General features: G+C 38.5%; 1 protein-coding gene across 1 annotated transcript in view; it reads left to right on the top strand.

Annotated features, from left to right (window-relative positions):
- The window catches only part of DLX6 (distal-less homeobox 6), a 12502-nt gene extending 5148 nt beyond the window's left edge, over positions 1–7354 (top strand). The window contains exons 2-3 of the mRNA XM_082259362.1: positions 499–692; positions 6550–7354. Of these exons, the coding sequence (XP_082115488.1) occupies positions 499–692; positions 6550–6801 (446 nt within the window). The 3' untranslated portion in view covers positions 6802–7354. The remainder of the gene's footprint in view (positions 1–498; positions 693–6549) is intronic.
- The last annotated feature ends 8953 nt before the right edge of the window (positions 7355–16307 follow it).

Genomic DNA, 16307 nt, shown 5'->3' with positions numbered 1-16307 from the left:
AAAATAATAAATAAATATATATATATATATATATATATATATATATATATATATATATATATACATGCATGTGCTGTGCCCAATGCACTGGACCAGGCTTGTAGCACCCAAGATTACTCATGAGTTGATTTTAAGATATATGACATTTAAAAGCACCGAGTGAAATGGGCAATTGCTCCTTCTCCCTGGGCAGCAAATTGGCTGCATAAAAAGTCAATTAGCCGTGTAAAAAGGCTTGTTGGCTGTGCGCAGTTTCACAGGGATGGGTATAACAGCGACAAACAGGCGACATCATCACCAGCTGTCCAGCTAGACAAGGCCTGGTGCAAGGCTGGGCAGCTGCTGGGGAACTGTAGAGACCAGCAAGCAAACCCACAGTAGCTCCATAGTGCATGCAGCAGTGCAGACATAAAAAGCCTGTGTCGGATTATTCAGGGTTGCGACAGATTCAGAAATTTGCTCCATTTTTAATGACGTTCCTAATGGATTCTCTTTCAGATCAGCAGAAAACCACAGTCATTGAAAACGGGGAAATCAGGTTTAATGGCAAAGGAAAGAAGATCAGAAAACCCAGGACGATATACTCCAGCCTACAGCTACAAGCGTTAAACCACCGTTTTCAACAAACGCAGTATCTTGCCCTGCCAGAGAGGGCTGAGCTGGCTGCATCCCTGGGTCTGACTCAGACGCAGGTAAGAACATATTACAATGCCAAGGAACATATTTCAATGCCTAGGACCCAGAAGATGGCCATACACTATACAGTCTGATTGTATACCCTCTGTGCATTCTATCATCATTACCATCATTTTATAATATGTGATAAAATCTAAATAATCCCTATTACCATTACCTTACCAATATCAATAACATTGCTTTACCAATACCATACCACTACCTTACTATTGCCATTACCTTACCTTTACCAATACCATTAACTCTACCTTCTTATTACCTTACCAATACCATTACCTCTACCCTACTATTGTCATTACCTTACCAATACTATTACCTCTACCCTACTATTGTCATTACCTTACCAATACCATTACCTCTACCTTATTATTACCTTACCAATACCATACCACTACCTTTCCATTGCCATTACCTTACCTTTCCCAATACCATTACCTCTACCTTATTATTACTTTACTAATACCATTACCTTTACCCTACTTTTGCCATTACCTTACCAATACCATTACCTCTACCATAATATTACCTTACCAATACCATTACTACTACCCTACTATTGCCATTACCTTACCAATATCATTACCTCTACCTTATTATTACTTTACTAATACCATTACCTCTACCTTACTATTGCCATTACCTTACCAATACCATTACCTCTACCTTATTATTACCTTACCAATACCATTACTACTACCCTACTATTGCTATTACCTTACCAATACCATTACCACTACCCTACTATTGCCATTACCTTACCAATACTATTACCTCTACCTTATTATTACTTTACTAATACCATTACCTCTACCTTACTATTGCCATTACCTTACCAATACCATTACCTCTACCCTATTATTACCTTACCAATAACATTACTACTACCCTACTAATGCCATTACCTTACCAATATTAGTACCTCTACCTTATTATTACCTTACTAATACCATTACCTCTACCTTACTATTGCCATTAACTTACCAATACCATTACCTCTACCATAATATTACCTTACAAATACCATTACTACTACCCTACTATTGCCATTACCTTACCAAAACCATTACCTTTACCTTATTATTACCTTACCAATACCATTACTACTACCCTACTATTGCCATTTCCTTACCAAAACCATTACCACTACCCTACTATTGCCATTACAATACCAATATCATTACCTCTACCTTACTACTGTCATTACCTTACCAATACCAATACCTCTACCTTACTACCGTCATTACCTTACCAATACCAATACCAATACCTCTACCTTACCATTACCCTACCAGTACCATTACCACTACCTTAATATTGCCAGTACCTTGCTAATACCATTACCACTACTTTGTTATTGCCATTACCCTACCACTACCATTACCTTATAAAAACCACAAGCTCTACATTATAATTTCATTATCATGACCACTTGTGGTCTTTGGTGAACCTCAAGCTTGGAACCTTGTTACCACAATCCCCTAATAAGCATTCAGTCAGCCAGGCCTTTGCATAACATAGTTTATGGAGAGTGTTCAATCAAATTGTATAATGTATGGTTAGCTTTAGATGTGAGATAATGCTCTTAAGAAATTTTGAGTTGACTGTCCTAAAGTAGTCCTATATCTTTTATTGTGATTGTACAATCTTCTGTAGATTTACCTAGCTGATTGAATAAAACTTTGAGGAAGATTCAACTAAAATGGGAGCACTCAGGATCCAGTGCAGCTGTGCATGGTAGCCAATCAGCTTCTAACTTCAGTCTGTTCAATTAAGCTTTGACAATAAAACCTGGAAGCTGATTGCGTCTATTGTTTTGGTAGGCCATGTTGGTAAATCTACAGAGATTGTAGCATGTATACCAGCTTCTACAAGAAGTTTTTAGGAAACCAATCTCACACAACTACCCAAAATTGCCAAAAAGAACCTAAAATTTTATTTCTTTTGTCATCAGGTTAGCGTTTCGCGTTTCTGTTGTGTCAAATAATGCGCACAGTACGAAAGTGCGTTTCCTGTTCTCAGAGGTAGAGGTCACAGTTGTTTTTAGCAGGTTTACGATTTTCTCAGTGGCCAAAATCGGTTTGCGTTTATGAAACGTATGATTGTAAAATCGACCGCAGCTTTGGCCAGCTCTGCCTGATGTCTACACTAAAGCCTAAGGGGTTAGACTGCCCTATAGCACCTTAGTTATATTACAGACAGACGATGGCCTGCAGAATTGCATGCTTGAAGCACAAAGGGCTTTGATCATAAGTGTTTCTTTAAGTAGTGGGACAAAAGAATGGATTGCTAATGATTGCTTTACCTGACAAACAGGACAAAAATGTAATATTCAGGCAAGCTTTGATTATATTAACCACTAAAGATGAGGATTAGGCCTACGCTGCAGTGAATGTAGGCCTTTGTTGACTAACAGATATCTAAATTAAATTCTTTCATTCACTGCAAAATAAAAATAAAAAAAAATATGAGCATTTATTATGTTCAAAACCCATATAGTAAGGAAAAAGAAAAAAAAACTGCATATCACTAATCTGCAGAGGGCATGTGGAAGAGGCAATACATTATACACAAAGGGTAGACTGCTTTGTCTCAATATGTGATTGCCTGTTCTTATAATGGACAGACAGTGTCAGGTCTATGAACTGAGATTGCTCATTGGAAATCAGACAGTCCCTACATTATAAATGCAATAGTCAACACAGGGTATTTCTGACCAGTGTGACCAGTGAGCCACCTCAGCTGCAGGGCTACAAGTCCCAGTATGGTGGTTAAAGGGATACTGCGGTTAACTATGCTCTAATTACTAATTGGCTCTAATGAACTAATTTTCAGTATTATTTTTACTTAGACTTAATTTGCTCTAATCAAGTCATTCTCAAAAATGACCATTAAACCACCCAGGTGCAGGACTACAAGTCCCAGCATGGTGGTTTAAGGGAAGCTGCAGTCAACCCTGCCCTAATTAATTCAGAATGTATTGGCTCTAAGACATTTGCTTTGAATAATAGTTTTACTTAGAATTTTAATCTATTATCAAGTCATTCCAAAAATGACCATTAAGCCACCCAGATGCAGGAATACAAGTCTCAGCATGGCAGTTAAAGTGTGGTTAACCCTGATCTAATAACTATAGAATTCATTGGCTCTAATTAATTACTTTTCAATATTATTTTTTTATTTTAGACTTAATTTGCTCTAATCAAGTCATTCTCAAAAATGACCATTAAACCACCCAGGTGCAGGACTACAAGTCCCATCATGGTGGTTAAAGGGACGCTGCAGTCAACCCTGCCCTAATTACTTCAGAATTTATTGGCTCATTTGTTTTAAATAATAGTTGTTCTTAGAATTTTAATCTGTTATCAAGTCATTCCAAAAATGACCATTAAGCCACCCAGATGATGGACTACAAGTCCCAATGACTACAGAATTAATTGGCTCTGATGAACTAATTTTTAATATTATTTTTTTTATTTTAGACTTAATTTGATATAATCAAGTAATTCTCAAAATCACCATTATACCACCTAGCTGCAGGACTACAAGTCCCAGCATGGCGGTTAAAGGGGTACTGTACTGCCGTTAACTATGCTCTAATTACTAATTGGCTCTAATGAATTCATTTTCAGTATTGTTTTTACTTAGACTTAATTTGCTCTAATTAAGTCATTCTCAAAAATGACCATTAAACCACCCAGGTGCAGGACTACAAGTCCCAGCATGGGGGTTAAAGGGATGCCTCAGTTAAAGTGTGGTTAACCGTGCTCTAATTACTTCAAAATGTATTGCCTCTAAGAAATTTTTTTTTTAATATTAGTTTTACTTTTTTTGCTATAATCAAGTCACTCTAAATAAGTACCATTATAGCACCCAAATGCAGGACTATAAGTCCCATCATGGCAGTTAAAGGGATGCTGCAGTCAACCCTGCCCTAATTACTTCAGAATTTATTGGCTGTAAGAAATTTGTTTTGAATAATAGTTTTACTAAGAATTTTAATCTGTTATCAAGTGATTCCAAAAATGACCATTAAGCCACCCAGATGCAGGACTACAAGTCCCAGCATGGCAGTTAAAGTGTGGTTAACCCTGATCTAATGACTACAGAATTAATTGGCTCTAATGAACTAATTTTCAATATTATTTTTTTATTTTAGACTTAATTTGATATAATCAAGTCATTCTCAAAATGACCATTAAACCATCCAGCTGCAGGACTACAAGTCCCAGCATGGTGGATAAAGGGATGCTGCAGTCAACCCTACTTTAATCACCTAAGAAAAAATAGCTGTAATGAATTCAGTTTAAACATTAATTTACATTTAGAGGTTTTTTTTTTTTTTTTTTTTTTTTTTGCTCTAATCAAGTCATTTTCAAAATGACTATTACAGCTGCAGAACTACAAGTCCCTGCATGGGGATTAAAGGGATATTGTAGTCATTCTGCTAATCAAGTCAAATGACTATTACAGCTTCAGGACTACAAGTCCCAGCAGGGGAGGTTAAAGGGATGCTGCAGTTAAAGTGTGGTTAATCGTGCTTTAATTACTTCAGAATTTATTGACTCTAAGAAATATGATTTTAATGTTAGTTTCACTTAGATTTTTTTGCTATAATCAGGTCACTCTAAAAATTACCATTATACCACCCAAATGTAGGACTACAAGTGCCAGCATGGCAGTTAAAGGGATGCTGCAATTAACACTGCTCTAATTACTTCAGAATTTATTGACTCTGGCAAATTTATTTTCGGTAGTATTTTAGATTTTTTTTTTTTTTGCTCTAATCAAGTCATTTTTTAAAATGACCATTAAGCCACCCAGCTGCAGGGCTAGAAGTCCCAGCATGGTGGTTAAAGGGATGCTGCATTCAACCCTACTTTAATTACCTAAGAACAAAATGGCTGTTATGAATTCAGTTTAAATATTAATTATATTTAGTTTTTTGTTTTTTTTTTTATTGCTCTAATCAAGTCATTTTCAAAATGACTATTACAGCTGCAGGACTACAAGTCCCTGCATGGGGATTAAAGGGATACTGTAGTCATTCTGCTATAATTACTGCAGAATCAACTGGCTCTAATGAAGTGATTGTCAGTATTATTTTTAGACATTTTTTTTTTTGCTCCATTCTCAAAATAATTTTTGCATACCACATCCAACATTTTCAACATTGCCTACAAGCTAAAAGGAAGGCATTGTTTTATCTGTGATAGAGATATTCAATACTGAACATTACATTTGCACCAGTGCCTTTTTTATTATTTTTTTTTTTTTAAAGGAATTGGTGGTGTGCTTCCCCTATTGCTAAAATAAAACGATTGAATTAATTGTAATTATATGCCTGAATATTTAAGCTGTGTTGGTGTCATGTGTTTAATTATACAATATCTTTAATATCTTTGAAGAGCAATTTCATGTTACAGGTTGATAATAAAACGTATTTCGTTTATTAAATTAATGTATTTATTAAGTTAGTTTATTAGGGAAAACTATATATATATATATATATATATATATATATATATATATATATATATATATATATATATATATATATATATATATATATATATATATATATATATATATATATAAATAAAAAATATATATAATCTTTTTTTTTTTTTTTTTTTGCATTATATAGCCTGATATTTTAGCTATAACATCCCTTATTTGCAACGGGTGTTGATGCAATGGTATTTGGAGATGCTTCTGCCCTTGAATTACTAGTAGACATCTATCAGATTTTGAATTAGTGCAGTGAGCTGTTAGCAGGCTCATGAAGGAAGGGGGCTGTGCAAAGCCTCAATTTGTCGCTTGGCTAATGCTTGTCTTTTGGTTTTTCTGTCGCAGGTGAAAATCTGGTTCCAGAACAAGCGATCCAAATACAAGAAACTGCTGAAGCAAGGCGGTAACCCCCACGAAAGCGACCCCTTGCCCGTCTCTGCTGCCCTGTCCCCCAGATCTCCAGCCATCCCCCCAGTCTGGGACGTTACAGCATCAGCAAAGGGGGTGAATATCCCCCCAAACAGCTACATGCCTAGTTATTCCCACTGGTACTCCTCCCCACACCAAGACACAATGCAAAGGTCGCAAATGATGTGACAGCTCCAGGGGTTGCATTTTTTTTGTTTTATTATTGCGCACAGACTGCAATGGCTTCAAACCGTTTCCTGCCAAAACGACAGAAAGAGAACAAGGGGGAGGCTTTTTATTTTCTGGTGGAACCCACTCCACTTCCTTCTGAAGAAACCTCAGAGACACAACTTGATATCTCAAAGACGTTAATCTTGGGGAACACAATGGATGGCCCTCCAGGAATAACAAGGGAAACGTTGGAAACGCAGGAAAAACGGCACAAACGCGCTTCAGCGTTGGGATAACAGAGTAGAAGGGAGCGTTTTTCTTTTTTTTTTTTTTGGTTTCCTGCAACGGTATGTCCTGCTTGAGGTGCAAACAAAAAACATATTCACCTACCAGTCTGGCTACCGTGAAATAAACCACTTTTTTTAAATAGACTGTGAATTGTCGCAGATTAGGTGAGAAGACTCAACCTTTAAAAAACAAAAAAATACAGGGACTTTATAATTATGAAATGTATGTATATATTGTTGAATTTTAGTTGTATATACTTTATATGTTATTGTCTTTCATAAATGGAGAAAAAAAGAATTCATTGCTGAACAAGCTCAGAGTGTCCTATTTATTATTCTCGCCCATGATCATCTGTTTAGAAAAATGATGGGCTACAAAATTAAGAGAAAAAAAGGTAACATTTTCATTGGAGGGTTGGTTTTTTGTTAAGGGGAGAAAAATAGATTGGAGTAAGGAAAAAATAAATATATATATATATATATATTTTTAGTCCACAACAGAAGATATGATGGGTTGCTGTAGATGACTGCCTCCAATTTTCAGCCTCAAATAAAAAAAAAAAAAAAAAAAAAAAAGATTAAAATATTCTTAATAATAACAATATGGCCATTGCATAGAAATTATTCTTCGTTTTTTTCTAAATATATATATATATATATATATATATATATATATATATATATATATATATATATATATATATATGTATATAAATATATATATATATTTTTTTTTTTGTATAGTCCTTGGAAAATCATTGCAAGATATTACTTTGGCTGCTGCAGGGGGGCTGCTCCGGTTTAGATAACAAGCCAAATAATGCAAAATAATAATAATAATATTTATTATTATTATTGTTACTATTATTAATAATACTATTATTATAATAATTATTATTATTATGGGTTTGGCCTATATACTGTTTGGATTTGGCTAATGAAAATGCATTTCATTTTTTTAATTTAAAAAATGCTCAATTGCTAAAAATGCTAAATTGCTAAATTGCTTTAGTTGCCCTTGGCAACTGCTCTAGTTTTGCTACATTTACCAGACCAATCATTTAAATTAAAAAAAGGATTTTGCACAGAACATAGGTTATTCTGTTTGCCCTTGACTAAAATGGGATCATAAAAACTGACTTTGATGTACTTAAGGAATGGAGAATTTAGAACATTCAATATTCACTACAGTTGTTCAATGATATGAAAAGCAAACTTCTGCTTATTATTTTATCTGCACATTGGTATGAGATATTTAAATTGAACAAAGCTACAATTGATTGAGTTAAGACTATCAACTCCTTTGGCAAATCAGCCTCCATGGATGGAAAAAGAGAAGGTATAATAGAGTTTGTCACAGGCAACATATCTAATTATATTACAGTTTTCAGCCTAGCAGTAAAAAAAAAACACAGCAATAATAATATATAAAAAAAAAGAGATAGAAAAAATTAATAATAAATAATAATGATGATGATGATGATAATAATAATAATAATACAGTACTAATATAATAATAATAATTATTATTATTATCATCATCATTATTCTTTATTATTAATTTTTTCTATCTCTTTTTTATATATATATTATGATTGTATAATAATAATAATAATAAATAATACAGTACTAATATAATAATAATATTAATAATAATAATAATAATAATAATAAATAATACAGTACTAATATAATAATAATAATAATAATAATTATTATTATTATTAGTAGTAGTAGTAGATGTAGTAGTAGTAGTAATAATAATTGAGAATTTGGCCTAGATCATAGAAAATACTCTTTGTCTATGTGTAATCATTAAGCTGTACAATCTTAGTACGATCTCCTTTATATTTATTAAAGCTATACAATATGAGGGCCTACCTAAACTATCTAACCAATCCATATCCAATCGATTTTGCATTACAGCTGTTGGTAAATCTAAAGGAAATGGTACATTTAGATTGTAAGGTGCTTGATGAACTATATATAATAAACACATTTTATTTTTTTATTGAGTATCACCATGCATCTAAGGCTGGCCTTACACTTTACAATATCTTTGCCAGTTACCAAAACTATGTAATATGAGGTCAATCCTAAACAATCCATGCAATTATTATAAAACCAGGAAGGCTCTTACATTGCATAGTAGTTGGTAGAATCAGATTGTATAGTGTATGTCTAGTTTAAGTGAAAACCAGCACAGAGCAGGGAACAATAAGACTGCTGTTGTCTCATAGCAGCCAATCAGATGCAAGATTCCAATTCCAGAACCTAGGATGGAAGGTTCACCTGGGAGGTGATTGGTTGATGGGAGCATCGCTCCCTCCTCAGCATCAGGCCAAGAGCAGGCAGAGTGCAGCGCTGGCCCAGGTGTTCATTCCCCTTTTTTCCCCTGTCTGCTCCCCAGCCAGGCACCATTCAGCTGGACTGTCAATAAAAGCCTTATTTCGTCACTGGAGCAGGATACCTCATGCTGGGACAATTAATACCGCAGAATTGGGCATCCTTCCTTGAAGCCACCCCAAAGCATTTATCAGGAGTCAATAGACTGTTCGATATAATGACAGACACACACAGCCGTGAAAAAAAAGGACATTCACTATAATTAAGCACAAAGCAAAGATTACTTACCAACATATCAGGGTGGGAATTTTTTTTCTATATGTGTGTGTGTGTGTGTGTGTGTGTTGAGAGGGCTCCACTCTCAGCCAGTCTTCAAAAAATGGCTTATAAAACGACCAGGCTTGTCATTTTCTGGCTCTGCCATTGTTAAGTGCTAAGAAAAAAAAAAAGCTGCGACATTTTTTTTCCCACTGCGCCTCTTCGGGTCTCCATCTCCCCAGGACCCATTGAAGGGAACAAAGCCTTACAGCTGCAGAGCCCATCCAGTGTGAGACAGACATTGGGGACAATTTAACGTTTTATCCACATAGAAAAAAAAAAGGGTTCCACTCGATTTTTTCCCTCTCTCCTTCTCTTTCTCCCATTCTCCTAAATGCGCCATAATTAGAGTAATTTTTCATGTAGCCTGCTGATTACAGCGTTTTTACCGTCAAAGATAATTACCTGTAATTTTCTCCCACTTTTAATAGTAAAAAGCTATCTTTATTTAGATACAGCACAGGGGGAAAAGCGAAACAAAAGAGTGCAATGATTCTGTTATTCATATACAAATTGCAGAGATGGGGGAGTGGGGGGGGGGGGGACCTAAAATTTGAGAATTAAGCTGAATTTTGATACCAGGAGATAAGAAGAGAGAGGGAGAGGTTACAGGGATTACAGCTGGAGGAGGGGGGGGGGGGGTTGTATTATTCTCAGGGTGCCTTGGAAAGAAATGGCCATTGCTTCAATTAATAAGAAGAAAATTGTTCATGAACAGGGGGTGGGGGAGGGGCTGATGCTGGGGATCTAGATAGTGGGGCTACATTTTTATCTGGAGAAATCCTACCAGGGACTACAAGTCCCAGCGTGGCTTCTGCAGCAGTGTGCCCCCCACAGCTGAATAAAGGTGGATTCTGCAGGAGACATTCTGGGCAGTGAAGGGGTTAATGAAGCGCAGAGAGAGCTTTAATCTGACAGTCTGCTCATGAATGGTCTCTGGAGCTGTGACAATGTGTGCCAGTCACCCGTCACACAGCGCCACCTACAGGCCGAGGGGAGACAAATCCAGGCAGTACAAAGCGGAATATATTGTCAGCAGTCAATGGCACAAATACATTGTGATCCCCATTTCTCTCTCTCTCTCTCGCTCTCTTTCCTCTGTCTATTTTTTTCACTCTCTCTCTCTGACCTTCCCCTCTTCTATATGTTTATTCATATACCAAAATACATTATATACATGTACTGGGAAAGATTTCTTTCTTTCTTTCTCATATATCTATATACATTTATATTGGAAGTATTCACAGAAATTACTCCTATTATCTCTCTCCCTCTCTTTCTCTTCTCTCTTCATCTTTCCTTTTTTTCTTTCTTTCTTTCTTCTTTCTCTTTCTTTCTTTCTTTCTTTCTTTCTTTCTTTCTTTCTTTCTTTCTTTCTTTCTTTCTTTCTTTCTTTCTTTCTCTCTTTCTTTCCACAAATTACTCCTATTATCTCTCTCCATCACCCTTTCTTTCTTTCTTTCTTTCTTTCTTTCTTTCTTTCTTTCTCTCTTTCTTTCTTCTCTCTCTCTCCCCTCTCTCTCTCTCTCTCTCTCTCTCTCTCTCTCTCTCTCTCTTCTCCCTCTCTTTCCTCTGTCCATTTTTTTTATAAACATGTACTGGGAAATATTTCTTTCTTTCTTTCTTTCCTTCTTTCTTTCTTTTTCCTTCTCTTTCTCTCTCCTGCTCCTCTCTCTCTTTCATCTGTCTCTGTTGTCTCCCTATCTCTCTCTGCCGCCCCAGTATATAGCTATATACATTTAAACTCTTTCTTTCTTTCTCTCTCTCTCTTTCTTTCTCTCTCTCTTTTTCTCCCCCCCCCCCCCCCCCCACTTTCCTCTTTCTCTCTTTTCTCTGTAACACTCTCTGCCCCCTCTCTCTTCTATATCTTTATCTTATACACCTACTGGGTAAGTCTCTCTCTCTCTCTCTCTCTCTCTCTCTCTCTCTCTCCTCTCTCTCTCTCTCTCTCTCTCTCTCTCTCTCTCTCTCTCTCTCTCTCTCTCTCTCTCTCTCTCTCCTCTCTCTCTCTCTCTCTCTCTCTCTCTCCTCTCTCTCGCTCTCTCTCTCTCTCTCTCTCTCTCTCTCTCTCTCTCCTCTCTCTCTCTCTCTCTCTCTCTCTCTCTCTCTCTCTGGGTTTTGGGGAGAGAGAGTGAGAGAAAGAGAGAGAGAGAGAGATAGTGCATTAAACTATAACTAGCCATTACAGAACCCATACATATAATGAACACACATCTCCCCTTCATCTACAGTACATATGCAGTATATATAATAAGCACTCTGTACACATACACCCAGTATATAATGTCCGCACATTGTCTGCACAGGTTAGACATTACTCTACACAGAGTAGTGTAATACTGTACACTCACCGAACAGAGCACACATACAAAGGTTGGCATAATACACTTTTTAACAAGGTAAACAATACAAATAAAATAATAATAATAATAATATTATCAGTAACAGCCCTGCCATTGCTGGAAGTCACTTATCTGTCCCATACTATCCCATCTTGTTCCATAGGGCTGCCTAACCTTAGTGACCATTTGTTTCCATAAATATGGAACAGCAAAAGGCGTCCTAGTGATCAGAGACCCCCCACCCCCTCCAGTCTGATCTGCTCCCCAATCGCTCTAAGGAATGGGTATGCCCCCCATGAAGGGCTCCTTGTTCCCTTCTCTCTCTGTCACTCTCAGCCTGGCGGTCGCTAGAAGACGCTTACCCCGGCAATACGCGCTCCGCCAGCCGCCGCACCGCACCGCACAGGCTCCGCAGTCTCGGGCAGAAGCGTAACGTGCACTCTCGGTTGAACGAGCAGATCCAGGTGTGAGATTGTTTGCACACCCCGGCACCTCTTATATTGCCAGCAAAATTAGCCGTTATTACTGTCACTGTTTAGTGATGGTTAGCTTGATTTAAAAAAAAAAAAAAAACTGCTGTAATCAAGACCTGGAGCATCTTTGCGAATTGCAGATAATTGTAAACGTCCAGATTATGATAATAGCATCCTAATCCAGCCCTGCAATATAATTATTACAAAGTGTTACATCTGAAACTGTCCAGTGGAGCTAATTCAGCCATTATTTAGACCTTATTTTTGCACCGCCAGAACCGGTTTCTGAGTGGAAAATGTGCAATGGTAATTTCCAGGCAGCATTCAATGTGTGTGATAGTTTAGGATGGGGGGGGGGATGGATGGGGGAAGTGAATGGAGATCAAGGACAAAAGGAGTGATTCCTCTGAACTGGAGGAAAATTGATAGGGATTGTCAGCAGAGCTGGACAGCTTGGCCCGGGCAGAAGGGTGTTTGGATAGGTTATCCTCCTATCCTTTGTCCCTTTTTTTTTTTTTTTTTTTATTATTTACTATAACCTTTTTAGCTTTATGATTTTAAACTGAAATTTTTGATTTACTTTTTTTTTAATATCTATATATCATTTTTTTTTTTAAATAAATAAAGTGCTCACTTATACCATTTCCACTAAACTGCATAGGTCATCCCAGGCTGCATAGAAAACAATCATGCCCTGCTTGTATCATACATGTGCTGTGTGCGTAAACATGCAGCATGCACGCATTATTACACAGCAAAGCTCACCACATCATACATGCCCAGTTGCCTACATCCTATCGCAAAACGATACAGTGTATATAATTTAATAAAGGAGTTGATTTACTAAAGGAAAATAGACTGTGCACTTTGCAAAGTGCAGTTGCACTCTGCAAGTGTAGTTTCTCCAGAGCCTATTAAATAAGGGAAAAACTTCACTTTGCAAGAATAACCAACCACATGCAAGGAAAATTAAAAAAAAAAAAAAATCTTTGCTTGCGCATGATTGGATGATGGAAGTCAGCAGAGCATCTACTTATTTAATAAGATTTGAAGCAACTGCATTTGCAAAGTGCACAGTCTATTTTTCTTTAGTAAAACAACCCAAAGTGTAATTTATGACTATTTTTGAGTCATTTCAATAAAGTTTAAATAAATGAAAAAGTAAACAGTGAAATGCAATGTAACAACACATCGCACCGCCCCCAAAGGACTTGTTGACATATGCCCCATAGCCTCTCCTTTGAAGAGCGTTCCACTCTGGCTTGCTTTTCAGAAGAGATTTGACAGACAGTGAAAAAAATGATATGCCACTTTCCTACTGCCTGTTTTAATATTCAAAATGCTGCACCATCATGCCACAAATGCAATCATTGCATGCAGTTGCAGGGCAATCGTGGCATTGCCTCATTCATTTGGATGGATCATATTTGGTGGCGGGAATTCTAGCCAAAAGCAACATGTCAGTTTTTTTTTCCTTGGCTGCAAAGTAAAGCAGTGTAGTATTTTACATAGGCCTTAGTCATAATAATAATTATTTATTAGGATTAAGGCCTATGTAAGAGGCTGAAACACGTTAATAACTGCAGGTGTTGATTCCTTTTATTGGATGGATTTTATAAAATCATATATGTTTTGTTTTTGAGACATCGTGGTGACAGATTTTTTTTCTCTTTGTTTGGATGCCTGAGTACTGGGGCCATTCGAGCACATGAGTCTCTATTTCATCCTGTTTATCATTAAGGGCTATTTTGGGGTAACAGCACTACTTCAATAGATGCAAGGCGTTGTAGTAATCACTAATGATCAGGGCCCTCTGATTCTTTGTGTATTGAATTATATTGTAACTGCACAGTCTGCTCTCATGTTGTAAGCGCTGAGCAAACTGTTGGCACTATAAAAAATCATGCATAATAATAATAATAATAATAATAATAATAATATTGATAATAATAGTAAGTGCACAGTCCTGACTGAGCAACTTGCCCTTGTTCAGGTGGGCAGTGGGGGAGATAAAATTACAGTTCAACTGCCTGGTTTCACAACCCCTTGGCCACCCCTTGGCCTTTCAGCATGCAACCTGTTGTGAGCAAGCCTTTAGGGCAGTGGTCTCCAAACTGTGGCCGGATGAGGCCCTTTGCTTGCCTTTTTATGGCCCTTGGGGCACTACACCAACTGACACCAATGATGGGGCACCATTCCCCCTACTGACACCATCAATGGGGCATTTTTCTTGTGATTGATATTGGCAATGAGGCACTTTTCTTCCCATTAAAACAAATGATGGGGCGCTGATGCCAGGGCATTTTCTACTCCCATTGGCCACAGTCCGGCCCCCCTAAAACCTGAAGGACAGTAAAACTGGGCCTTTGCTTGGAAAGTTTGGAGACCCCTGCTTTAGGGCATAATCACACCAGCAGCTGCACTGATCGCAAGGCCACTGGTGTATACTGGGCGGACATAGTGACAAGCACCGATCTCGGTTCACTGTGCTGTTAATTGTTGCACTGATGTGCACTGATGAGGTGGCGCTGATGGTCACTGATAGGCTGCACTGATGGGCACTGATCGGTGGCACTGACAAGCGGCGCTGATGAGCACTGACAGGCGGCACTGATGGGCACTGAAAGGCGGCACTGATGGGCACTGAAAGGTGGTACTGATGGGCACTGAGAGGTGGTACCGATGGGCACTGAGGGGCAGCACTGATGGGCACTGACGGGTGGTACTGATGGGCACTGATGGTAGCACTGATGGGCACTGACGGGTGGCACCAATGGACACTGATGGGCAGCACTATCAGTGCCCACAGTCAGTGCCCATAGTGCTGCCAGTTAGTGCCTAAATGAGCAGGCACTGATGGGCACTGACTGGCAGCACTATGGGCACTGATTTTGGGCACTGATGGTGGGCAGTGCCCTGATTACCTGTCTTTGTCTTACCAATGAGGAGGAGCCGCTGATCGGCTCTCCTCGCCTCACACTCTGGCAGTGTGATGCAAGGAGAGCCGAATAACCGCACTTCCTCATTTACATGTGACAGGCTGTGATTGGACACAGCCGATCACACGGGTAAAGCATCACGTCATTGACTCTTTACCGAGATCGGGGTCGCGCCGTGTCCTAGCAACACGGCATGGCCAGGATTGCCGCTCTGTGTCCCCCAGGGGCACGCTAGAGAAGCAGTTCTGGTGCGCCATCATATGACGGCGCAACAGAACAATAGATGCACCGCTCTGCCATCATCTGACGGCGGGTGGGCAGGAAGTGGTTAATACAGGGTGCACCCAAAGCACAAGATTCCCAGAGCACTATGGGATTCTAGCAAGAGCAGATGCTGTTTGCCTTCATATTGTCTCTCTCAAAAACTCCCTACAGATCCCTTAGGACAAGCCGGCTAAGAAGGGGTGAGAGAGGAGTCCCAGCTATGACTCACTCAGTTGGGTGTGTAACTTTTTACGGGGCATCCGAGCAGCCCGGGGGGGGGGGGGGCAATTGCTCCCCTGATCCCTGGGCCAGTCCTCCCCTGGGGCTGAGTCTGGTGGAGGCAGTGCCTGGTGTCATGGTGCAAGGGAACGGAGTGGCAGGAGCCTTGTGTACAACAAGGCAAGCTGGGAATGGAACTATTAGTGCTCTTTGGACTGGAGTGGACTGAAGGGACCACCTGGCATGGAGAGAGACCATCACTGTGACTCAAGAGGGGACGTGTCTTGTCGGTGATCAGTGCTGTCAGTGTCACTGCGAGAGTCCATTTCATGTGTG

Source organism: Pelophylax lessonae (genome assembly GCF_965119305.1).
Source record: "Pelophylax lessonae genome assembly, chromosome: 5".
In the NCBI taxonomy this organism is placed as follows: domain Eukaryota; kingdom Metazoa; phylum Chordata; class Amphibia; order Anura; family Ranidae; genus Pelophylax; species Pelophylax lessonae.
This window is presented reverse-complemented; position numbering and strand designations above follow the sequence as displayed.